At 39.9% G+C, this 26,899-nt stretch overlaps 2 protein-coding genes and 1 long non-coding RNA gene across 4 annotated transcripts in view; 1 reads left to right on the forward strand and 2 right to left on the reverse strand.

Annotated features, from left to right (window-relative positions):
* The window catches only part of AARS1 (alanyl-tRNA synthetase 1), a 59,390-nt gene that overhangs the window by 23,136 nt on the left and 9,355 nt on the right, over positions 1–26,899 (reverse strand). The gene's annotated exons all lie outside the window — the stretch shown is intronic.
* On the reverse strand, positions 1,232–4,315 carry LOC141567488 (uncharacterized). Its single transcript, XR_012490130.2, has 2 exons — positions 4,024–4,315; positions 1,232–2,287 (listed from the first exon to the last, which is right to left on the reverse strand). It is a non-coding gene; the product is annotated as an uncharacterized LOC141567488 (long non-coding RNA).
* On the forward strand, positions 4,314–26,785 carry LOC109433760 (ATP-dependent RNA helicase DDX19B). 2 transcript variants are annotated; one of them, XM_074314585.2, is made up of 12 exons: positions 4,314–4,524; positions 13,027–13,075; positions 13,962–14,015; positions 14,740–14,875; positions 15,200–15,292; positions 17,952–18,054; positions 18,624–18,738; positions 20,474–20,651; positions 21,019–21,256; positions 21,776–21,938; positions 22,425–22,616; positions 23,059–26,785. In XM_074314585.2, exons 1-12 carry the CDS (start codon positions 4,351–4,353, stop codon positions 23,118–23,120), a joined length of 1,557 nt encoding a protein of 518 aa, XP_074170686.1. In that variant the 5' UTR covers positions 4,314–4,350; the 3' UTR covers positions 23,121–26,785. The 2 variants fall into 2 exon arrangements, with proteins under 2 accessions (XP_074170686.1, XP_074170688.1); XM_074314587.2 differs by having other exon boundaries at positions 4,338–4,524; positions 13,962–14,154.

Genomic DNA, 26,899 nt, shown 5'->3' on the forward strand with positions numbered 1-26,899 from the left:
CGCCCTTGAGCCCTTTGAGCCTTTTGAGCAGCTTGTTTTGTACCCTTTGGAGTGTACTTCTGCTTCTAACAATGGGCTTTGAGCCGCTTTTCTTTGTGCTCAGCCCACTCCTAATTCTTTGGAGTGTACTATCTCTTCTAATAAACTTATTTCACCACTTTACGTCTGTGTCTCATTCAATTCTTTTCTTGAGATGCCAAGAACCTGGACACCATGCTGAGGAGGGCCCACCCTCTGGTAACGTAGCAGCTAGGATTCCCAGTTTTCCTCCCCAAGGCCCGGGTTAGACCCTCAGTGTGAGAGACAAGCCCAGACACTGCCAGGTTCGACCCCCAGTGTGGAAACCAAGCCCAAGCATCTCACCAAGAAGGGCCGGCCCCCTCTCCAGCAACAACTCCAAACCCCATACTCTTACCCATTCCACTATTACTTACATCATCTTACATGTCAAAACACATGGGTATAAAATTGCGCTACTGGTCATAACAGGGTTAAAGATATTGCAGAAAAATATTGACTTTCCTTATGTAAAATATAACAGCATCCTACTCAAATAGAAAATCAAGCTCAAAAGCCAATGAGAAATAAATCACCTGAATTAACTTCCCAATTCACAGCAACTCATTAATAATTATTATTACACCTAACATTTGTTGAGCACTTCATATGCAGCAGGCACTGATCTTAGCTTTTGATCCGCATAACAACCTTATAATGAGTTACTGTTATTATTGTTTTTAACACTGAGGAAACTGAGGCAGTAAGGTTAAGACAGCTAAAGGCAAAAACCAAGAGAGACAAGAGTTTGTTCTGATCCAAATGGGCCCCAAAATGTTAGGCATATTTAGCCTAAACAATCTGAGAAATGGGTCAGATTTATGTGCCACCACAATTAAAATGGAAAGCCAAAATTGTACCAATTGTGATTTCAAAGTAAAAGAAAAGAATATAGATTGTAGTCTCAATAACTTTGCTATGTTGCCAGAGTTGTTGCTGTTAGCATAGCACCTTCACTAATGAAAGACTTCGAAACAAATTAAAAATAGCTTTTTTTCATTCACTCAGTGGCATATGAGGAGAAACTATAATTGAGGACCCAAAGTCACATTCTTCCAAACATGAATTTTCTACAGGAATTATTCAGATAATTATCCAGTTCTCCATGATATTTTTCTCTCATAAATAACGTCAGCTATGTAATAGAAAGCTACCTTTTTTTTCTGGTTTATACTTAATTTTTTTAAAATGAAAGTTTATTGGGGTGACGATCGTTAGTAAAGTTACATAGATTTCAGGTGTACAATTCTGTATTACATCATCTATAAATCACATTTTGTGTTCACCACCCAAAGTCAATTCTCCTTCCATCGCCATATAATTGATAATCGAAAGCTGTCTTAATGCATCATGCAAATTGCATATTTTAGGAAACTTCTTATTCTGGACTAAGCAAATGGGCCTGTTGGTAAGAGTGAGTGCTACACATATGGCTTGCTTGGCAATAGAACATTGGTAGAACCTCACCTTGGGGCACGAGCAAGATAACAGGGGTTCAAGATGGTACAATTAAAATACTTCGTTTTGGAAAGATGTAGTCCTAGTTCTAACTCTCCCATGGCACCTAAGCTACTTTTAGCATCTATAGAATGGACTTAGAATGTTCATTTATTTGCTATCAGATCAAGTGGGGTTGACCGAATAATTGTTTTCAGATCATAAGGTGCTATAGGAATTAGCTGGGATCCTGATTTAGTAGGTCTGAAGTGGGGCCTGAGATTCTACATTTGTAATAGGCTCCCAAGATATGTTATCTATGCTGCTGGGGGATCACACTTGGAGTAGCAGGGCTGAAACTGGAGCATGAAGTTTTTCATCTGTTTGTTCAAAGACAAAGATTAAAAGGTTTGATGGGGGAAGGGGTGCGGAGGGGTTCGTTCCCCATCTATTTATTCACCAAATGAGTGTCTGTTATGCGTTAGTCCCTGAAGATAAACATTAAAGAAAGCAGACACTGCCCTGCCCTCATGGAGTTCCCAGCCTAACCAGTGAGAGCTACATTTAGTGAAAAATGACAGAACTCACACAAAGGCACCCCCCTGCTGGAGCCTAGAATTATCCATTTGCCCCAAGGTACCTGGGTGCGTTGATTGGCTGGCGGCACTGGCTTCCAGGCTTCAGCCAATGAGGCTCGGGCGGCTGTTAGTGGAGGTAACCGCCATGCACTAGGGCGATGGCTGGGGATGCTGGCCACGTCCGCGATCGTGCCCCGGAGCGCTTTCCGTTTGCCCTACCGGTGGGAGATGTGAGTATCGTAGAGGGTGGACATGAGATCCTTTTTTCTACATTTAGTTATGGTCCTTGCCCCCACCCCATTAACTGTTAATAATAACAGCTAATATTTATTGAGTCTTCGCTATAGACCAGGCACTGTACCAACGGCCTTAACCTTGTGATCTCACTGAATCCTCGAACTGTGAGACAGATACTTAGTGGTTTCAGAGGAGGTGGAGGTTGCCTAAGGTCATGTGGGAATAAATGCTGGAGGCTGACTTGATATCCAAGATGCTCTTATTCCTGAGTCCTCTTCCCGCACTCCACTTTGGAGACCAGATTCCTCCTTAACAGGACTTTCACATTGTGCAGGTGTGGGGGGTGGCATAGGAGGGTCTAGAATCCTGATGCTTATTTTTAAGCTTTTTTTAAAATAGAAAAAGCAACACATGCTAAAGGCATTTATGGGAAGGAGAGCTGCTGTCTCTTGGGATAGCTATGCAGGCAACTTCATTTGAGTCTTATTTTATTTCTTAAACCCTGAGGGGAGAACCTAGATGTTTGTTATATTATTACCTTTCTTATTTGTCTGAAATACTCACATGCACATGGAAAATAAATTTCAGAGTATAAAGTGTACACAACAAAAAGGAAGTCTCTCTCATCCCAGATTTTCTGAAGCCCCTCACTAGAAGCAGCAGCCACTGTTATCAGTTTTGTGTGTAACCTAAACATTTTGTATAGTAGGTACAAGCATATACGTGAGTTTGTTTTGTTTTGTTTTTGCACAAGTGGATCCTATTATATACATTCTAGCGCCTTGGCTGATTTATTTTTTAACCTCATTAAACTTGAAAAAATTCATTAATTTCCTTTAGCCCTGTGATCAGTATAATTTCTCTGGAAAAATATTCCCGGGGTTGCTTCTGACATGACGAGATGTAGGTCACGGCTTCCCCAGCTGTGCGTTTGCCTTTTTCTTTTTGCAAATCCTTACCTATAGGTTCTAAATAAATCTTCCCTAAATTAACCCCTAGAGGGTGCAGGAGAATAAGAATCACGGCAAGTAAAGGATTGACGGTAACTGCTTTATCCTTTCCCAAACATTTTTGCTAATAATCTCCAGGTAAAATTCCACATAGAGCTCACTACTGCTTGAAATTAATTTATCATAGTGGAATATTGGCAAAGTGAGAGATGTGGGGATTAATTTTTCAAGTTGCATGAAAATGCACAGCTTCTTTCTAGTGAAATAACAAAGGGAGAGAAGCTTGTATGATTAATGTTAGAGAAAAGCATCTGTCATACTTAATCCTATTTTCACCTCTTCTAAAAGCATAAGGTATTTTTGCCTTTTTAAAAATCCTCCCAGTCACACAACCCTTACACAGGAGAGCTGGGATTCTAACCTAGGCACGGTTAACGTCAAAAGTCATGCCCGATTGGGAGGGGTTCCCTGGAGTGAACTCTGCTCGTTAAGCTTCATTGACCTACCGACTTCGTCATCCCTGGCTCTTGTCAATCCCTATAGAAATTCAGTTGTCTGTTCAGCTCCACAAACATCCCTGCTCTTTTTTGTCACCGATCCTCTACCTGGAACACATTTCCCAAGTACCTTCCTGGAGTATTTCTCAAGGTGAAATTCCTGTAAGTCGTGTGGCCACATACTCTGTGGGACAAACTTTTAACCAGTGTCTGAGACGACTGACTCCCAACACCCTGGCCAACACCAGGACATTTGAAATTACCAACCTGAAAAGTGAGAAAAAAAAGATCTCGTTTCAGTGTGCGATTTGGTGACATATATTCAATCTATGTGAGCTGCTTCTGTGCCACTGTGCTGGGCTCCGGGAATGGGGTTGTACTCTTCGGTTGGAGAGCCAGTTTACAAGAGCTTAGGCACTTTCAGATAACTACCTCAGCCTGCGGTTCTGGATGTTGGATAAGAAAGCGTGAGCCAGGCAGGGGTGAGGGTGGGGGTCAGAAGGCGACAGAAGCGACAGCCCCAAGGGGGTCAGGGCCCGCGCGGCCTCCGACGTCACTGCGGCGCGCCGTTTCCGGTCCCCAGCGCCGAAGCGAATGACTTCCCCCTCGGTGGCGCCGAAGCCGGGCTTGCTGCGACCCCCGGGAGCCCACGATCGCGCAGTGCCAACCGGCGAGTCCGCCAGCACCAGCGTCCCACCTGCGCCTGGGACCATGGCCACCGATTCGTGGGCCCTGGCGGTGGACGAGCAGGAAGCGGCGGCCGAGTCGGTGAGTTGGCTTCAGCTGCAAAAGGGTCAGAGGGCCAGTTTTGGCTGGGGATCAGATCTCTGGGAAAGGACGCTGCCTGGGCTGGTCAGGGCCGGGGCGGGGTGCGGGTGGGGATGGAGCCTGGACTCTGAGCTCGCTTTGTTTACCCATCCGCTTCCCAGGTTACGTAAGCGCGGGTAAGTGCTCCCACGGATAAAGAGCCCAGCCGCCTGCCTGTCTTCCTGTAATCCCGATTGGTCGAAGGTTGATTGCACTCAACGACCTGGATTGTAATCCATTTTGTAGGTGTCAGTTTCCACCTCCCGATTCTGAGCTTCTTGGGTTTAGGGACCATGGGCTATTCAGATCTGTGTGCTTCCTCAGCTTACTTAGTGATGATGAATGAACCACTCAGTAGGTCTGGCAGTCAGTAAATCCTCTCTTGATCTGCTTAACTTTGTTCTGGGCCTGACACCCAGTAAGCAAGATACGTGTTAAACGTTACTATCTAGAGTTAATTTCTCCCACGTAGGCATTCTCAGTTCTGATAGTGCTTTGAACTTCTGTTAGCACTTATTTCTGTGAATTCCTGGAGAATAGGGACTTTGTCTTATTTTCTATAACTGATAAAAAATAAGTGCTAGGCACGGCTGGAGGAATGAGTTGGAATGAGTTGCGGGAGACCAAAATTGGTCTATCAGAATTTATTTGGCATGTCTGAGCTGCGGGAGGTCAGGCTAGAAAAGACCATAAACTTCCTGAGCAAAAAGGGGTGTGGAGTTTTACAGGAGGGGGTAAACGAGGCTATTCACCCTTCAGTGCTTCAGGGGGGTTTCAGGGTAGGATCAAGCCCTCAGGTTCCACATTCTAGCCCCCAGGCCTGCTGATCCTAAGCCCCTAGGAGACAAACAGGAGCCAGCAGGTACAAAAGACAAAGCAAGACAGATGGCTTTTAGGATAAGAAGGTTTCTGCTCCTGGCCTAAATATGGCCTAACAAGTAATAGGCACATAGTTCAAAGAGTCAAAACTTTTAAAAACTGGTTCCCACCAACACCACCAATTTTTTTTCCTTCCCAGAGACAACTGCTGTTTCTCTTGAAACTGATTTACAATATTGACCTTCTTGTTCCCTAAATAACATGCTTGTTTTGCTACTTCTTGAATTTGTAGCTCTAGTTATTTATTGATTTTTGACTCTTTCCTCCATCCCACCACACAAGCACACCTTCCCATTCCTTATCTTTTCATTATATTATATTTTAGTTACATCAGTATTTCAGGTTTATATTAGTAATTTATGAATATTTTCACTTTCCTGTAAAACTTTTTGTTTTTCCTTGGAATTTATAATTGCCATGTGTTTTTGCTTTGTGTTCTCTGTACTTATCACCAAATTCAACCCCAAGCTCTTTGCTAGTGAAACAGGGCCCGACTGGCACCCCCATAGTAAGGGCCTCTCCCGACCTTGGCCTCACCTTTCCTTGACCTACCTATAGCTTACTAACAATAGATCAACCCCCTGTGGCTGGAGCCCAGAATGTCCCCTGTCCCATCCAGTTCCCTGTTTTAAATTACCCTGACCCTTAGGCTTATTGATCACAATCTCAATTGTCTAGTATTCTTTCCAGGCTAGTCCCATCATTGGTCCTGGGTTCCTGACTCCACCGGAGAATATCACAATAGCCTCTGGAAGAACACCCAGATTTTCCTTCAAATACCCACAGCCGGACTGAGAATGTTAAGGTAGTTTTTGGAGGTGTTAACCTGCTTCCTTCTCAGACCACAGGTGCTCTGATAATAAACGCTTATTCTATGACCCAATTCCTGTGTTGGTCTATTGGCTGAGCGGTCTATTGTCTGAGCGGTGCACGCCGCACAAGCCGCAGACTTGTTTAGCCTCTGGTTTCACTACCGTGTTTCCTAGAAAATAAGCCCTAGCATGATTTTTCAGGATGACATCCCCTGAACATAAGCCCTTAATGCGTCTTTTGGAGCAAAAATTTATATAAGACCCAGTCTTATTTTTGGGGAAACACGGTAGTTCTCTATCTTAGGATGTACAGACACAGCAAGTATTTTATCAATTCCACTTTTCCCAGGTCTTTTAGCCTGCTTCATATTGAACTAGTTCCCCCTTTGTTCAAAGCACAATGATTTTGGGGGATGGAGGGGAACAGGGCAGATTTCCCTTTGCCTTCATTCTGGGGATTCTCTCCTCTTCTGTTGTATTGTAGTCCCTCCTTTCTCTATCCCCTCTCTTCATCTTTCTTGATTTGGTGGAGCCATTCATCAGCTTTCTGGAGGTGTATCGGAAGTAAACTTTTTTGTTGCATTTCCAAAAACATCTTATTTTGCCCTGTCATTTGGTTAATAGTATGGCTGGGTGTAGAATTGTAGGTTGGAAGCCATTTTCCTGCCAAATTTTAAAGGCATTTTTCCATTGCCTTTTAGATTTCTGTATTTGATGTTGAGATGTCTGAGACCATTTTGATTCCTGTTGTGACCTGTTTTTCCCTTTCTAAGCTTGGAGAATTTTCTGTTTATTTCCAGTATTCAGAAAATTCATGATGATGTGTCTTGGTAGGGGTCTATTTTTATCCATTTTACTGGGCACTGAGTGGGTCCCTTTCAATCAGGCAAATTCTTGGCCTCTGTTATGGGAAATAGTCTTCAAAATTTCATTGTTGATTTTTTCCCCCATTGTTTTTTCTTCATTCCCTTTTTCAAGAATTCTTATTAGTTGAATGTTGGATCTCATGGGCTGGCTCTCTAATTTTTTTAAGTCAAACTTATTGAGGTATAATATATAGTAAAATTTACCCCTGTTCTGTGAATTTTGACAAAGGTATCCAGTTGTGTAACCACCATCACAATGAGATTGTCTCAACTACTTTATAACCTATTTCATGTTTCATTTCTATCATGTCTTTAATTTCAAGAGCTAACGATTTTCTTTTGTTGAAAGAAAAGAAAACTGTTCTTTTTTTTTTTTTTACAAACAATACCGTGTTGCTTTCATGGCTATAATATCCTCTCATCATTTTGAGGATATAAATATTAGTGTTTTTTTCTCTTTCTCTCTGCACAGTCTGTTTTCTATAAGGTGCTTTTATCTATTTCATATCTATTTTTTCATGATGAAGACTTCTTTTGTCTTTTTTTATATGTTTAATTCTTAATTGTCTACTCATATTTAAGAGTAGGTGATTAAAAAGGTAAGTGGAAGCTCTAAACACATGAATGGGGCTTGCCAATTTTGACCTTAACACTTTCACTGCGATGTTCATCTCTAGTGGAATGATATTTCCATGCTGCTGACTGCGGCGTTTGACTTTACCCCACGAGCTCAGTGTTCCAGAAGGGAAGTTTAGGAAAGTAGATTTACATTTTTCCCTATTTTTGTGTTTTTCAAGAATGAATAACAATATGAAATGTTATACTTTAAAGTAATCATTTAATAAAATATAGCACCTTAACTATATTTACTTAAAAATATAAATACTGTAATTATTTTCTGTGGATTTTTGACACATTTTGGAGAACAAACTTGAAATCAATTAACACAGTGAAAAGGTTAACTGTATCTCGTTAGTGTCCTGAGAACGTTCTCCTGACTGGCCAGATTTTGCAGAGAGGGATCCTCAAATTTCCTGCTTGGAGAGTAGGTATGTGCTTGGAGAGTAGGTAGCTCCCTGAACTGAGTGGAAGGGGAAGGTGGAGGCCTCAGCACTCAGTAGACATGTTTCCACTTTTAATGCTGCCATTTTCATTATGGCATCCCTTCCCTCTACTGTGGCCTTTAGCTTAATTGAGTAAATGAGTGATAGTCTGTTTTTCCATTACATGGCTGTTGGAAAGAAACTTTTGGACATATACTCTCAATATACACATTATTTAGAAATTGCATACTGTACTATTTTGTTAACTATATTACGTACATTATAAAACATACACAAAATAAAAGCTGAGATAAAGATAAAATAAACAATGTTTTATTGTGCTTCCTTGTGCTGGCTTTACACTTTCATTAGCTAATATCTCAAGGCACAATATATACTTAGAAAAAAAACATATCATTAGCCACTGTATGAATATATATTTCAAGTAGTTTTAATAGTTTTGAATTTTTTTGATTAACTTCTTGTCAAATCAGATTAGACTGTCATTCTCTTAACCTATTAATTATCTAAGAGTTTGTTAGGAGTAGGTAGTTTTGTCATTTTCTTTTTTGCTTGCATTAGCATTGTTAGAATTATCTTTAAGATAGAATAGAATCCCACCGTAGGCCCCAGCTGACCATATGGATGTGAACCAGCTCAAGAACACTACTGTAACTACTAATCAATAAAACCCAGGGTAAAAAAAAAAAAAAAGGACAGAACAGGAACTCATAATATCATCCTGTCTAATGAAAATTCAGGTATAATATGATTAGCTCTTGTCATTTTCAGCAGGTCTATACTAACCATTTTATTTACCTTACAACAAAAAACCCATGTATTTTACAAAACTGAATCTTGGCACCCTATTTTTAGAGCATTATGATGGGGTTTTGCCCTATTATCTTTTTCTACATAACAGCTTTATTGAGATAATTACGTACCACACAATTTATTCATTTAAAACTTACAGTTCTCTGGGTTTTGGTATATTCAGAGTTGTGCAGCCACGACCACAGTTTTAGAGCCTTTTGATCACCTCAGAAAGAGACCCTGTATGCTGTTGCTCCCCATTTCCCTGCAACCTTCCAGCCCTAGACAACCACTAGTCTACTTTGTCTCTTTAGATTTGCCTCTTCAGGACAGTTCATATAAATGGAATCATATAATATGCGGTCTTTTGTGTCTGGCTTCTTTCACTTAGCAAATGTTTTAAAGGTTCATCCATGTTGCAGCAGGTGTCAGTATTCATTCCTTTTTATTGTCAAATAATATGCCAGTGCATAGATGTCCCACATTTTATTTATCCATTCATCATGTCCACTGATGTTCATCATTTGGATTATTTCTACTTTTTGGCTATTATGAATAATATTGCTACGATCATTTCATGTACAAGTTTTTTTTCTGTAGACATATATTTTCAGTTCTCTTGGGTATATATCTAGAAGTGACATTGCTGGATTTTAGATAGTAACTCTGCGTTTAATTTCTGTTTTTCAAAGCAGCCACACCATTATACCATCCTTAGATTATTATTTTCTTTGAGATTGTCTCTTGAGAGGAACTATTGTGTAGAGGTTAAGACCTCAGACTTTGTAGCCAGAGTTGGATTTGTATTCTGGATCCCTCATTATTGCTTAACTTTTCTGCGCCTCAGTTTCCACATCTGTAAAATTGGGATAATTATAGTACCTACCTCACTGAGTTATAGACAAGTGCTATGTAAGTGATAGCTATTATTGTTATTATCCATAATTCACAGTTTCTTTGCAGGAATCTTTTAAATACTTATCCGTATTGTACGGATTAATTGAACTTGCATAAAATCTGTGAATCTACTTAACCATGCACAGGTAAGTCATAATAGATCACAATATTCTAAAACTGGACAAATAAGTAAAGACACCTCTGTTACCCTCTACCTTTATAGAACTCCTGCTGAGGATCCCCACAGGCATTGCATGACAGGTGACTATGACGTGTACCGTGCAAAGTGACTGAATTTTAAATATTCATTAAGCTTCATTTCTTATTCATTTTAGATAAGAAAATTATTAGAGTCTATTTATTTCCTCATTCCCCAGTGGCTCTGCTTTGTTCCCCTTTGTTCCATTGGAGATTTCAATTTAGAGGCTAGTAAACGGATTAGAAAACTAATGGAGTAAGACTCCTACTTCATCATTTTGCCTAAGGCAATCCCTATTCAGTATAGTTCACTTAACATCAAATCTTACTTCTGTCTCAAGATCCTTTTTCAAGTTGCTTTTGAATAAAATGCAATGTGTTAACTCTATAATTTTCAATTATTTTAACATATCTTAAAAACTGAAATATTAATTAAGGGCACTGAAAAAATGTGGGTATTATAAAGTGGATGTTTTTGCTTTTTTGCCTTTTGGTTAATTTTCCGAATTTCAAAATAATTTCTGATGAAGTTGCAAGAGAAATTGGTTTCTCATTTTCGGTCCAAATAAACAGAGCAAAGGAAGGTAACCTGAACTAACTGTGCTTTCAACCTAAGTTTCAGTGTTCAGCTCACTCACACACCCTGCGTGGGGTAATACAAACTTCACTGTTCTGATGCTTTTGCCTTATGGGCTTTGAAATCCTTATAAGTCAAGGGAGGGCTGAGTATATTTTTAGATTCTGCTGGAACCTCTCCAGAATTATGATACATTATAATCAAAATACCTATTTGTTTCATTTATATTGTTGCTATCAACTTTTACTACACATTGCATTTTAGTTAATTTAACTATTACTTTATTTACTCTGTTAACTTCCATTTGAACAATGTATCAACAAAAGAACGGTTTGTCTTTTTACCACTGAATATTAAAATGCTGTACAGAATGGATATTTCTAACTCATTTATACCTTATAACTCATTTATACCTCAGCCTTATCGTTTACTTTAGGTAGTATTTATCACCCCAGGAGTGAGTACTATTAACATCACTCTTGTAAATACTGCCAATGAATCAGTCAGTCTGTTTCTCTTTTTTTTAACAGCCCTGAGTACTACTAGATTTAAACTAGATTCATTGGCAGGATGTGGAGGAGGAATGCTTTAGTGAAGAACGAAATATATTGAACAAAACTAGTATATATCATGCACTGTGCTGGTTGCTTCATGCTCAGTACCAGTTAGTTCTATCCTTCAGAATTAATGAAGAATTTTTACTGCTCTATGATGACTTCCTTTTTTGCAGATTTCCTATCTTGCCAATTTCTCCAGCTGCTTCCCCCAACACCAAAGCAAGCAGACATTGGAAACTCCCCTTTTCAGTTTCCATCAGTAGAAGTGAGGTTTCTCCATCCCTAACTAACCACCCATTAAAACAATAATTTTTTAATTGCTCCCTTCTCTTTCCCCCTTCTTGGACTTAAGAGGAAAGACAGAAATGAACCTCAAGAACCTGTGTGTTGGGTCGGCCGGATGGCTCAGTTGGTTAGAGAAGAGTGTGAGCTCTGAACAAGAGGGTTGCCAGTTCGATTCCCACATGGGCCAGTGAGCTGTGCCCTCCACAACTAGATGGAAGACAACGAGCTGCTGCTGAGCCCCTGGTGGGGCGGCTGAATGGCTCAGTTGGCCGGATGGCTCAGTTGGTTAGAGCATGAGCTCTTAACAAGGTTACCGGTTCAATTCCCGCATGGGATGGTGGGCTGCGCCCCCTGGAACTAAGATTGAAAACAACGACTGGACTTGGAGCTGAGCTGCGCCCTCCACAACTAGATTGAAGGATAACGACTTGCAGCTGATGGGCCCTGGAGAAACACACTGTTCCCCAATATTCCCCAATAAAATTAAAATAAAATAAAAAAAGTACCTGTGTGGGTGGTATTTTAAGAAATAGCCATTTGTTCAAATATATGGTGATGGAAGGAGAACTGACTCTGGGTGGTGAACACAAAATGTGATTTTTAGATGATGTAATACAGAATTGTACACCTGAAATCTATGTAACTTTACTAACAATTGTCACCCCAATAAACTTTAATTTAAGAGAAAAAAAGAAATAGCCATTTGATTGGTGATTTTCATTCTTTCACCCTGTATTAGGTAATGTCTTAGGCCCCACAAAGATTAATTAAAAATAAAAATATCTCCAGTCTTTAAGGTATTTCCCTTTTCCCCCCAGCTTTATTGAGGTATAATTGACAGATGGTATTTTACCTAAAAAGGTGTCTTCATTCTAATAGTAGAGATAATTCCTGCCAGGATATCTCTAATTTACAGTGTTTGATCAAAGTCCTGGTAATTCTTTCTTTGAAATGTCTCTTTGCTCTCTGCCTTCCTCTCTGTTCCTACTTCAGCCTGCTGGATATTTTGATTACAGTGTGCCACAATGCTCCAGGCTGTTCCCAATTTAAAATACCAGATGTCCAGCACAAGGCAACCTGAATGTGAGGCTGCATATATCGGTATACTGTGGTCCTGTAGCTCAAACATATCCTGCGACATAACTGATGCATTTTCCAATATCTCTTTAAATTTCCTCTTGTTTGGAATATGAGAGAATGACAACTCAAATGATATTCTACTGAGTCTTTATAATCAGAGCATTAAGCAAACTCACAAATTATAATTCTCTCTAGGGATTGTAATTAGGAATTTAGGTATTATGATTAGGATTTTTAGCTATTGTGTAACCCACTTTTTTCTACTGTATTTATGGGAAAGTTTGTTTATTCTCACTCATTTAGTAAACAAAAGAAGCCCAGCAGAACAACCTAATGAATAGGTCTTGAGAGTGGCTCATTTCTCCCCAGCTTCATTGGGGTGGCTCTGTTGATTCAAAATCTCCTAAGTAATTTTCCTAACACTTTTTCTCCCCCCCCCCATAATTCTCCATTTAGTTGAGCAACTTGCATCTTAAGGAAGAGAAAATCAAACCAGATGCCAATGGTGAGTAACTAAAAGCTAGTTTGAAAACAAATGTGATTTATTTCAGTATTTCTGTTTTGACATAACTATCTTGAAAAATATTATATATGTACCAGACATGAGGCTGGCACATACTGGCAGTAATTAGATTTGGAAATCAACAAACTGAATTGTTGTATTTTATATTGTGCTTAATGTAAACATGAGGACGCCTAATTGGATTATAAGTTATTATATTTATTACTAACTATGAGACTATACTGCCAAAGATTATTTGTTGTTTTTAAAAATATTTCTCAATTTGAGATGAGATAGACAAAGTATGAGCAACCTGAGAGTTAACCTATTGTAATTATTCTGAAAGCATGTATCAAAAATCTAAGATTTTCAGTTTTTGTTGATGTACTTAATTTTATGGATGGGGGTGGGGGTGGAACTGTAACATTCACCTCACTCTGAATTCACCTAAAATCTGTTTTCTGTATATTTTTTCATAACTACAACATTGTTTGAATATACATTTCTATTAATCAATTTATATACGTAGAATCTTAATGGCATTGAATTCATATATATTGATGAGATTGGATTTGCATAGATATTCCTCTATTGAGCATCAAGGTGACTTCTGATCATTGACTTCTATAATCATCTTTCTATAATATTTTATAAGTATTGATGCTGTGAGGGAAATCAACATTAATTTTTGAGGTACGGTGAGAGGACTCCAAATAGGAAAGGATTAAAATATAAGCAACAGTGTTCATACCTTTGTTTATTTAGGAACAATAACATGTTTTTATCGTGGCTTGGTTTCCTCATTGTTTTTGTCTCATAGAATTGAATTGTCTCAGCTGTTGGGTATAGGATGTGATTTTGAATGACAGCCACTTTGTGTCTGATAAAGGTGCTGTTGTCAAGACCAATGCTAATGCAGAGAAGTCAGATGAAGAAGAGAAAGGTAACACAGCCTGAGAGCTATATACGTAAGGTTCTACAGTCTAAGAGAATGGATTGTTAAGAGGCTTCATTTTTCACACCCAACTTGGCTTGACTTTAATGGGAGTCACAGTGCTAATAGAAGTTCAACATAGTCATTGGTGAGGAATTCTAATTGTTTACATTTTAGAGAAATTTTACTTTGAACACTGATGAACTTCAGCAGCAGCCGGAAATATTCCTTATGAGTATCTTGTACAAGGCATTATAAAATAAATTTAAATTGTATCCCCATTGTCTAATAAAATTAAACCTAATGATATTTTGACACATTTAACATGAATAACAAGATGCGAATAGCTTATATGATGTCAAGATATAGACTTTGTTTTTTTTACATTGTGATATGTTTGTTAAGCTAATCATTTTAAGTTTATATTGAGTGCAAATTGGGGAGTAGATATTTGGTTCTAGATAGGAAGAATAGATAACCTCAGGAAAGGAGGGTTGTTAGGAATAGTTCTGAAGAAGAATATGAGGCCCAAGTGGATGATATGAACATCATAACCTTTGTCTTTAATACAAACGATTTTAATTATATTTATAAATCAAAACTATGATATACCTTGAATTAGAAGTCCCAGTACAAATGTTTTTGCTTAAAACACCAATGGCATTTGAATTCAAATGAGCTCATGATGGATTTCATGGACTTTTAAAATTCTTTGCTTTCTTTTTTTGGACAGAGGACAGAGCTGCTCAGTCGTTACTCAACAAGATGATCAGAAACAACCTGGTCGATAATACAAACCAAGTAGAAGTCCTGCAACGGGATCCGAACTCTCCCCTCTACTCAGTGAAGTCCTTTGAGGAGCTTCGGCTGTGAGTATTGGTTTGCTTTCTGACTCTCCCCTTTGTGTTTAGATAGCGATGTAGCCTATTATCTTTTTTTCATCACAGCGGAACATTTTTAGCTAACACAAGTTTAATAAAATAAAAATTAGCTGCTTTGGGCCATTAATTAAAATTTCCAGGTAATCTATAAAAATTTTCTCTGCACTTACACATTGTGCTTAGCACACTTCAAGTATTATCAGTTATAAACTGTATGCAACAGCAGTTAAAAAGAGAGAAAAAAATCTCCCAGATATTTGGTTTCTTTCCTCAACCAAAGAGATTCACTTTCATTGTTAACTCTTTTTCTAGGAAACCACAGCTTCTCCAGGGAGTCTATGCCATGGGCTTCAACCGACCATCCAAGATACAAGAGAACGCGTTACCCATGATGCTTGCTGAGCCGTATGTGCCCTGACAGGACTCTGTCCCATTTTTAATTTTCTACTTTTTAAAAACCTTTATTATTTTAAAAAACTATACTAGTATTATATGCTCATTTTAGAAAAGTTAGGAAACAATGAAAAATGAGAAAAAATAAGTCATTTGTAATCTCCCTCCCCCACACACTATTAATATTTGGAGTAGAGACTTCTAGGCTTTTTTCTATATAAACGTATATATATACATATATATATATATATATATATATATATATATATATATATATACTTTCTTAAAAAATGGAATAATATAAAATAGAATAATATAATATAAAATAATATAAAATGTTTAAATGCTTTTTTAAAATTATATGACCCTCTTTCTATGTTGGTAAATATACATTTATATCATTCACATACACCATGATTTCTTTATATGGATATACAAAATTGATTGTGTTGAATATGGCAGGCAAAAACCAAACAAGGTTCTAGGAAACCAGAACAGTACAATAACTAAGGCTGCTTTCTGGTGCAGTGCTTCTCACAGTTTCATAGTATATGAATCTCAGGAATTTAATAAAATGCAAGTTCTGATTTTAGTATATTTGAGGGTGGGGACTGAGGTTCACCATTTCTAGTAAACTTCCATATGCTGCTGCTGCAGCTGCTGTCAGACCACTATTTAGAGTAAAGTAACAAGGTTCTAAAGCGTAACAAACTTTTAATAAAAATCTATCCCTACATTATATATGATTATGTAAAATTGCATTGCATTTAACCTTTAACTTGAAACTTTGAGCATTCTTAAGATGAATAAATGGAATATTTATGAGATTGTTTCTCATAAGTCATTTGTATTTATGGATCTTGATGCTTTCATAGATGTTCATTTTTAGATGCCAATGTAACAAAAGACCTGAGAGAATTATCTAGTACTCTTTCATTAACAAATATTTATTAAGTGCCTGGTTTGTAACAGATACTATTCTAGGCACTTGGATACATTAGTGAACAAAGCAGATCAAAATTCCTGCCCACAAGGAGCTTACATTCTAGTTTGGAGTATTGGAGTATTCTTAAAAATAAATAAAATATGTAATATGTTCAAAGGTGATAGACTGTAAATATATACCACTGAATTGTACACTTAAAAATGGAAAGTTTTATGTTATATTTTATAATTTTAAAAAATTAATATATCAAAAACCACTGAATTGTACATGTTAAATTGGTGAATCATATGGTATCTGATTTCTATCTCAATAAAGTTTTTTTAAAAGGTGAGAAGTACTAAGGAGAAAAATAAGGAGAGCATGATGGGCGAGATTGGGAATACTAAAGACCTGAATGCAATTTTATCCCCAACATTTTATTGTAAAAATTTTCAAACATACAACAAAGTTGAAGGGATTTTACAGTGAACACCCAAATACCCACCACCTAGATTCTACCACTAACATTTTACTATACTTTATCACATATTTTACTATACTTTATCACATATTCATCTACCAATACATCTTGTTTTTTCAGGCACTTCAACGTAGGTTGCAATTTTAAATCAAGTGGTTAGGAAAGGAATCTAATCAAGTAGGTGATATCTGAGCAAAGGCTTGAAGGAGAGAGTTGACATGTCATCTGGGGACAAGTGTCCCAAGCAGCTTACAGCAGATGCAGAAGACCTAAGAGGGGAGGAGCATGGCTAGCATGTTTTCATAGCAGTATTGGGGCTACTGTGGTGGGGTGAAGTAAGTAAGGAAGAAGGTAGTAGGAGATGAGAGCAGAGAGGTAATGGGGAGCCAGATCAGGGTATGACCTTGTAATGTGAGGGAGATTTTGCTTCTCGGGATATTGATTTTAAGCTGGTTATTAAGAAACAAAAGACTGAGAAAGAACCTTTGACCTTCCCCCCTTACCTGCCTAAAGGAATTCAGGTAGAAAAACCTGCTTAAAGGAAGGGAACCTCACCTTAGCATCATAATATAAACTAAATGTTGCAGACGGAGAAATCTAGCAAAGCTTGTTTGTTGAACTTCCTTCTGTGTCCCATTGTTTCTGGGTGGCCCAGCAAGAATTTGTTTGCCACATGTTTATACTTTCTGTCTACCTGTGAGTTGCCTACCTTTCCTTTGAAAGCCCAGACCTCTGCCACTCTTCTGCTTTGTCCAAAATGGCATATAAAACTCAACTGCCCAATGTGTGTTCAGGTTTCATATTTTTTGGCACCTCTGAATGTACATCTGTAAAAATTTTGGGGCATTTGCTCTTGTCAATTTGTCTCATGTTGATTATTATCCCAGCTAGAAGAACTTAGAAGGTGGGAGGAAAGTTATTTTTTGCACCCCCACAAGGGCATTATAAGGTTTTTAACTTTTACTCTGAATGAAATCAGGAGTAATTGGGAGGTTTTTGAGCAGAGAAGTAATATGAGCAGACTCACATTTTATAAGAATCCCTGGCTGCTGTGTCAAGGCTAGATTAAAGATAAGGAGTGCTTTAAATCCTACCATAAAAATCTCTCTGTAGTGCTCTGTACATATAGCTAGCACATGTAACTCTGCTACAGAATCTAGGACCTCCTGTAAATTCTGAATACTCTTTAAGCTTTACTTTTCATTTTTATTAACTGAAAGGATAATTGAGATTTAAGCTCCTAAACAGTTTGTTTTCTTGTACAGCCCACAGAACTTAATTGCCCAGTCTCAGTCGGGTACTGGTAAAACAGCTGCCTTTGTGTTGGCCATGCTCAGCCAAGTAGAACCTGCAAACAGATACCCCCAGGTAAGGGCTTGTGAATTTGGGTTTTCTGCTAACGTATAGCTGGCAGGGAAATGCTATTGGATGGATTAAAAGCTATGTTTTGTATTACTTTTTACATAAACTAGGACCCCTTAAGTTGAGCACAAACAACACAATTGATCTTCTAGTAACAATAAAAATCCTGTTTCCCCTTCCATGGTTGGCCAGTTCTGGGATACTGCTGATAGGCTTGGCTCCTTTAGCAGGAAAAACCTCCTTCATCTACAACTATTAGCCATTAGAAGGTTGAGAACTTTCTAAAAAAGTGAAAAGGAAGCCAATCTCCAAATGGAATTTCAGATCCTTACATGTAGGTTTTGGTACTCCAGTGGTCAATAGATGTTTCAAGTGTCTTTACCTAGCCAGAGTTCTAACCCCCCAAGAATTCTAAGTTACGACTTTTGCAGGTTAAAGAATCCAATGGTGTGCACTTTATATATTCTTTCCTTCAGCCTTAGTTGGAGGAATAAATAAATCCTAATGGTATTATAATTCCCCATTGCAAAAGAGGTATTGTCTTGAAGTCTCATTCTGCACTCTTTTTCTATCAGTGTTTGTGCCTCTCCCCAACGTATGAGCTCGCCCTTCAAACGGGAAAAGTGATTGAGCAGATGGGCAAATTTTACCCTGAACTGAAACTAGCTTATGCTGTTCGGGGCAATAAATGTGAGTATGAAAATGTGATTCTAATTCATTAATGTAATAACTTATTTTTATTTTGAAAAATGTAATACATACGTAGTAGTTGAAATAATACAATGAACACATGTGCCGTCCACCTAGATTTGAAAACTTCACATTTTGCCATATTTGCTTTACATAAACAAACTATTGTCTGTTTTTTTGTGCGTGTTCATTAAATACTGTAGTGATATCCTAACCTTTCTATAAAATATTAATGCAAACATCAAAACACTTGCATTTGTATATGTATGTATATATTTTTGGTGAACCATTTGAAAGTAAATTGCAGACATTGTAGCTCTTTATTCCTAAATACTTTACTATGTATCTCATGATGAGGACATTCTTCGGCATACCCACAGTACCGTCACAACCAAGAAAAGGAACAGGTTCTCTAATAACTAACACCTAGTCCATTTTAATTTTTCCCAGAAGTGTTTCTTTATGGCTGTTTTAGAACCAAGATGGAGTCAGTGTATATGCATTGCATTTGGTTATTATATCTGTTTTCTTTCAAGCTAGAATAGCCCCCTCCTCACGTTTCCCTCCCCCACACCATTACATTTGACTTTTTGAACGCACCAGACCAGGTGATTACACAATGTTCCAAATTCTGGATTTGTTTAATTGCCTTATTTCTTTTTAATACCATTAGAACAAAAATGTTCTAGAATATTCATGGCAATTATAATAACTCTGGGAGCTTATTTTTATTTTTTTAAATTCATCTTTTCTACTTTTGTTTGTTTTACAACAAACTGACAATATTTAAGTAATTTATATTTTGTTGGAAGTCTGGTTGAGTCCTATGGATCTTTAACACAAACCTGTGACTTTATGACTCACAGAAATCTACTCTGCATTCAATGTCCTAATGCCAACTTGAAATCATTTCTGAAAAGAAAAGTAAGACACTAAAACTTAGTGAAAAATTATCATAAGACATTTAAAATACTGCAGTTTGGATTTGAGTTAGAATGGCAGAGGATTCTGAATAATTTTTTATTTTTTGTTTGGGGCAGTAATTGTTAACTGAAGTAAGAAGCAGCATTTGTTAGCTTTGAAGTGACTCAACATTCACATTTGGGCAAAATTTTGGCTGTAACTAGAGGGACCTTGTATATGTCTGGTCAAGATTCCAATTAAAGGACTAAAATTTGAATCAATAAGTACCATCTAATTGAAAATGAAGAACTAAATTTTCAATTTCAGACTGTGCAGGGCCAAGAACATGCCATGGTCTGGCGGGCCTAGTCCGGGAAGCACTTTATCTAAGAGAAATAGTTTGTGTTTCTTTGAAAAGACAAAGCCTTTCATAATGAATCCTATTTACTGACCCCGGGGGGCATAGGGCATGTAAAGGCCCTGACTTGTTTGACTCAGACGGGAGAGCTGAGGGCAGAGTGCACTGGAGTGAGAACTTTGAAAAAGTCTACTTGTGAGGAAATGCAAATAAAAAAGAATACCACTAAGAGTTCTTCATTTTCTCGTTATTTATATCCTTACTATATCTTTTCAGCATTATTGTCTATTTTTTTGTGCGTGTCCATTAAATACTGTAGTGATATCCTAACCTTTCCATAAATTAATGCAAACCTCAAAATATTTGCATTAAAATGCATCATAAAAAAAATACATCTCATAACTTTAGAATTTCTGAGAGAAGAGAATTGGCGTTGCCATGGAAATACCCCCAGAACACATCTTGTCTCCACAGTGGAAAGAGGTCAGAAGATCAGTGAGCACATTGTCATTGGCACCCCTGGGACTGTCTTAGACTGGTGCGCCAAGCTCAAGTTCATTGACCCGAAGAAGATCAAGGTGTTTGTTCTGGATGAGGCTGACGTGATGATAGCTACTCAGGGCCACCAAGATCAGAGCATCCGCATCCAAAGGTAGGAATCTGGAGCCAGGAGGCTCTTCTCAGCCTTCTGATCAGCAAGAAAAACAGTCTTCCTCTTCTCTGTGTCTCCTCTTGCTGGATCCAACTCCTGTTCTCTCTCCTGCTGGGTTCTTTGCTTCAGAACCTTCCAAAACATTTATTTGATGGGCCACGTCAGCCTGGGTGGAGGAAGGAGACTCAGGGAGTCTAAGAGCACACTGTCCCTGCCCCATGTCTGCTTCTGTCTCCTCTCCGAAATGCTCCTGCCCCTCTGCCACCTTGCTGGGGATGGAGACCATCCAAGCCTGGGGAGGCTGTGCTTCTGTTTGTTCCAGTGAAAAACTCAGGCTCATGCCAAATACCTGGGTCTTCCCTTGCAGGATGCTGCCCAGGAACTGCCAGATGCTGCTTTTCTCTGCCACCTTTGAAGACTCTGTATGGAAATTTGCCCAGAAAGTGGTCCCAGACCCAAACATTATCAAACTGAAGCGCGAGGAGGAGACATTGGACACCATCAAGCAGTATTACGTCCTGTGCAATAACAGAGACGAGAAGTTCCAGGCCTTGTGTAACCTCTACGGGGCCATCACCATTGCTCAAGCCATGATCTTCTGCCATGTGAGTAGCAGCAGGAGCAGCAGGTCTCCTGGGGGAGGAGCGCCACTGGAGGGTGTTGTCCTGCCCCCCCTCCCTCTCCTTCCTCTGGGAAGGACCAGATTCCCTCTGTGGGACTAGAAAGAAGTTGTGTCACCTCTACCTGCCCCAGGGCATATTCTCCTCATAGTGAGTTATAAGGGGAAGACTTCTGAACTTTCTCTGATCCCACTTCTTAGAGATAACGTGGAAAAACTCCAAATAAAATCCAATGAAATAATGTTAAAACATTAAGAATATAGACTGTTTAGGAATGAAAACCTTTGGTTAAAACCATACTTCCTAGATGAACACTAAGAGATTTAAGTAATTCATCCCCCCCAAAATCATGTGGCTAAAATATTTGAGAAATTTTAAGCCTACCCCTGTGGCTGAACTCAGGAGAGACTTCATGTACATTATTGGCAACAAGCCACTTTTCTGCAGGTGTCTTCATTTTTTTCTTACAGGTATCTTCATTTAAAACAATTCTTTTCACTCCAGACCCGCAAAACAGCTAGTTGGTTGGCAGCAGAGCTCTCAAAAGAAGGCCACCAGGTGGCTCTGCTGAGTGGTGAAATGGTGGTGGAGCAGAGGGCTGCAGTGATTGAGCGCTTCCGAGAGGGCAAAGAGAAGGTTCTGGTGACCACCAACGTGTGTGCCCGTGGTGAGCAGAGAATGTGTCCTGGTCTGCCAGGCTTGGGATAGCAAGAGAAATCCACACATATGAAAAACTCAGATGGTTTGGGGGAGATCAGGTGGGGTTGGTGGTGACATTCTTTTCTAGGGGAGACTGGATTCTCTCAGCAGGTAAGCACTTTCAGAGGAGCCCCGAGTCCTGACTTGCTGGAAGGAAACATACAGGCTGGTTTAGAATGGCGCCTGCTCTTCTTGGGGTACCCACTGAGGTTTCAGCTGCATCTCCAGATACTAGTATTTAGCAGAGGCTCTCTCACTGACTTCATCATTTTGTTAGCGCCCGCCAAAGTTCTGTGGTTTTCCTGTGGGTTCCGTTACGTCCCACTTGTCCCTGAATCCCAGAGCTGGCCCACCTAGACTCTTCCTTTCCCCCAGAGTTGATGTACGTGGCCTGACTGGGCGACAGTGAGTTTTGTCTCCCGTCCTTACTCTTCTCCAACCCTCGTTCGTGCAGGTATTGATGTTGAACAGGTGTCTGTCGTCATCAACTTTGACCTTCCCGTGGACAAGGACGGGAACCCAGACAATGAGACCTACCTGCACCGGATCGGACGCACTGGCCGCTTCGGCAAGAGGGGCCTGGCAGTGAACATGGTTGACAGCAAACACAGCATGAACATCCTGAACAGAATCCAGGAGCATTTTAGTGAGTCCCGGGAGTGTCCTCTGCCAGGGCCCTTTCCTCAAAGGGCAAGTCCGGGGGCTGCGGGGCATGGTAGGTTTTCCTGTGGCCCCGAGAAAGGCTTTGGAGAGAGGCTTGTCCTTGTCACATTGCCCTCCTTCCGTACAATATGGAAGTTCTTAAAGAGCACACCTGGAGAGTTTCAGGGTCAGGGACTGAAATGACACTTCCCCGTTGGTCAGGCTGAGGGGGCCTGGGGCTGACTGTTGCTGTCAGTGCTCCCTTCTCAGTCCCCAGAAGCCTTTGCGGTTAAATGAAGGATGGATGTAGTCAGAGGCAGAGCTTGTTCCTAGGTACGGCAGAGACCTGTGTGTCTCCTCTCTCCCTACTGTGCTGTCCTTTCCCTAGATGTGTCTTTCCACGGTAACTTCATGTTGACGTCTGTTTGAACTGTTTTTTCTCCCAGATAAGAAAATAGAAAGATTGGACACGGATGATTTGGACGAGATTGAGAAAATAGCCAACTGAGAAACTCCACTGGTCAAATGGTGCCCGCCCTTGGCGCTCCCCCTGCACGGGAGACGAGTGCTCTCCTGTCCAGGCCTCGACAGTCACCACCAACACGAAGGCATGAGTAGAGATAAACTACCTACCTCATTTTAAATTATGTTTGGACTTGACGAAAATTTGCAAATGATGGAGGAAGGTAGAAAAAAATTGTTTACACAACTTTTGAAGATTAGGCGTGAATACACAGAAATTTACCTTTTGGGAATTCCGTCCCTTTTTTTGGCCAGCGTTTTCCCCATTGTTACACTAATCTAGATGCTGTGGCTAATCACTACTTCAGGATCTTTGTGGCGGCCCCTGCCTATTCTCTGGCTTGAAGTGTTCTGGCCAACCTGAGCCCTGGTGGAAGTGACAGAATAGAGGTGAAGAGGGAAACACAGAGGGAGAGAGAGAGGCCCCAAGTAGGATAGGAATGTAAACCACTCATTGTGTTTGGATTATGGCATGAGGAGACCTGCGAGCTGCTGCTTTGGATTTGGGATGGGACAGCACATCTGAGTGTTGTCAGCCCACTCTGTCCTGATACCCACAGCAAGAAGGGATTTGCTAAGCATGGACCAAAATGACAGCCTGGGATCTTTAGTGTATGCAAGTTTGTGTTGCAGGACCGTGACCTATTCTCAGCAGGTGCAGTCTGTGTGTATGCACATCTGTTAACTGGTAGGTCCCTTGCTTGAGCTTGAGCAAGTCCTGTAAAGAAGTCATTGTGGAGATTTAGTGGTGGATCTAACTTGCAGCATCTTTTTTACATCCCTAACACCATCTTGATCCCTTAGTAGCCCCAAGCAAATAATACTCAGTAAAAGTTGTGGTTTCAAGTTGCTAATGGTCAGCCTCAAGACAGCTCCAGAAGTGATCCCCAGTAGTCACAAATCCTTGCTTTATCTTCAGATCCCAGAAGGCAGATTTTGTCAGAGCTGGGGAATGATTTCAGATATTTGGCATCTTCATTGTAAAGGGATTCTGAACGTCTGTGTTCACAGTGCTTAGAATACAAACAGGTGCAACTAAGGGACTAGGTGGACTACAGCCATTCATCTGTGCAAGTCAAGAGTGATTGCCAAGGCCTTTGCTCCATCCTGACCTGGCATCTTTGTGCAGAATAGTCAGAGCAAATAAAAGTAATGGACATTTCCTCATACCTGGCCAACGCTATGAGTACCCACAAAGTGACAGAGCAAAGATGAGATGAAACTGAGTTGCAAGAGAAATATGAAACGCCAGCCAAAGGAGTCCTCTTCAGCACTTTGACTTTGATACAGAATGGCCACTTAACCTAGGACCAGGCCTGGAAGAGGGATTTTTCAGTGATGAGAACTATCTAATTCCACACCTTTCTTGTAGACATTTTTGTGTTTTAGGGCCAGATTTGTCTCCTGGGAAGGGAAGGGGCCACTACCAGCCTCCGGGTGGTTTCCTTAATCTGACATTACAGATAATGCAGAGAGACTGACAGACTGCAATCTTGCCTCATTACCCCAGTGGGCACTTGACTGTGTAGAGTCTTCTCTATGCTTCTGGACAACTGTTGGGAATCTTATAAGAAGAGAAGAAATTTTATGCCCCACCCGCAAAGTCCTGTGGACCAACTCTGAAATAACTACAAACAAAGGCAATAATTAAAGGACTATAGACTCTTCATGAGGCTGCAGGCCAAGCACACCCCACCACAACATGTATAACCCATCTACTGAGTAGCCCTAAATCTGAGCGGGAAAATGGAAAGAAGTATGCTCCAGTAGGGGGAGTAAATGGGTATCTGGTAAAAATCTAGGCCAACAGCTTTTAATCTGGGGGGTTGGACCCCTAAGAATTCACTGGGTGGGTCTCATGAAGTATATGCAGTATTTTGAGTTTAAATGCATTTTCCGGGGGGAGAGACTTCCTCCTTAAAGGAGTATGTCTTTTAAAAAGGCAAGACTCACTGTTCTGGAGGGCTCTGGACTGTCATCCCAGTATCACTGCATCCATGTTCCCTCACAGACCAGATACATTCCTGTCAGTGCTTGGCGCCAAGGGCTCAATGCACCACAGCTGCTGTGGCTGCGACCTTGTGCAGGTCTGAGGCATCAGTGATGTAAAAATGCATTGAGCCCTTAGTATGAGCTCCAGTTCCTAGAGTTTCTTTTACTGTTTTTAGTAAGTTTCTATATATGGAATGATAAACTGTGTCCTAGAACAGAGAAGCTCACTTGAAAAAAGGAGATTTTGATCCAAAGGAAGATTCTGGATATGTTCATTATCCATAAACAATGGATTTTATTGTTTTTGTTTGTTTGTTTTTTAGTGTCATTCATTGGCTATCTGCATAAGAACTAATCAATTGTTGAGGTATTCTTTATTGATGTTAACTGAAGTTAAGTGACGCGTTCATGTTACTAAGACCTCATTTATGACTAAGAAGAAAACAGCATGTTTGGGTTGCTGCTATTAGTTATCATATAAGTGAAGACTCACATTGTTCCATAAGCCAGTCAGCGCCTGATATGACTATTCCATTTCAGAGTTGACATTGCTCTAACATGAACAGTCGGGATGTCTCCATAAGCCAAGAGCCCTACTCAGTTGCCAAAGGGCTACTCACACTCCTTTTTTCCCTGCTGGGAAACCAGAGGACACTGGCGAGCTAATCAGAAAGTAGGTAGATGCCAGCAAATGCAAAGTCCTTACATTCTATTTTTCTAGTCCTGGAAAAGGAATAAAAATAGGACTTGAAAAGATGTCTTCTGCCTTTGTTGTTTTCATCTCTTGTTTCTTATTTATCTGGAAGGCTATTTCATTCAAAGTGCCATTGGTATTCAGCGGTAAGGATTTCTAAGGTTAGAGATTTCATGAAGAAGTCGAATTTGCTTATGAGAAAAAAGTGAGATTTCAAGTGACAAGAAGAGTGCCCCAGGCAGACTGGCTATATGAAGACGAAAGCAACTTCACCAGGATAAACAGTATATAGGAAGAATATTGAGGCGAATGGCCGGTCCATGTGGGCAGGGAAAAGTCTCATTAGGTATAAAATGAAGATCTGATTGTTTGGACAGGATTTGGATTTAGTAGTAAATTGTCATAGATTCTTAAATCACAAAAGGAAGTGATGAAATTTTGGGGGTGGGGTGGGGAATTGGTCTAGCAGAGGTATACAGGATATATTGGAGTTGGAAAAAGCTTACATTTTGAGAAACCAGTTAGAAGATTACCAGTCCCATCACAGCAAGTGCCAGGATGTTGTTGGTTGTATTGAGAAAACAAGAATAAATAGACTGGAGGAATATTACAGAGAAAGGATGATGGGCTTTTATGCTTACTGTTATTTCAAAGAGGATTTGTGACTCTTAGTAATTAGATGTACTATACAACATAACCCTGGGAAAACCAAAGTGGAGGTTTGGAAAGAACAGATGGCATCAGGGTTGAGTTTCCTACACAGCATGTATAATACCAGGCCCATCACCTTTGCAAGAAGGGTCTGGCTCCTTGCCTTCACCAACACCACCCAAACTGCTGTCCATTTCAGGGGCCCTCTTGAGGTTTCTCTTGGTCCTTGACATAGATATCAGGTTCTTAGGAACCCCCTGCAGTTTTACCTGACTTTGCTTTTCTACTTGAGAATAAACGTTCCTTATTCTGTTGACTGACTCAGATTGCAGTATCTTCCAAAAACGACACAACGGAGGTGAGGGGGCCTGAGGGGTTACTGCTAGCAGGCTCCAGTACCCTGAATCTGGCACAGGACTTCCTCAGAA

Source organism: Rhinolophus sinicus, chromosome 8 (assembly GCF_057876585.1).
Source record: "Rhinolophus sinicus isolate RSI-liver-muscle chromosome 8, RSI-T2T, whole genome shotgun sequence".
Taxonomy (NCBI): Eukaryota; Metazoa; Chordata; class Mammalia; order Chiroptera; family Rhinolophidae; genus Rhinolophus; species Rhinolophus sinicus.

Coding starts and splice junctions, on each gene's coding strand:
- LOC109433760 (XM_074314585.2), top strand. CDS start 4,351: ATGACTTCCCCCTCGGTGGCGCCGAAGCCGGGCTTGCTGCGACCCCCG. Junction 20,652..21,018: donor CAGAGCATCCGCATCCAAAG/GTAGGAATCTGG, acceptor CTTCCCTTGCAG/GATGCTGCCCAGGAACTGCC. Junction 22,617..23,058: donor CAGAATCCAGGAGCATTTTA/GTGAGTCCCGGG, acceptor TTTTTCTCCCAG/ATAAGAAAATAGAAAGATTG.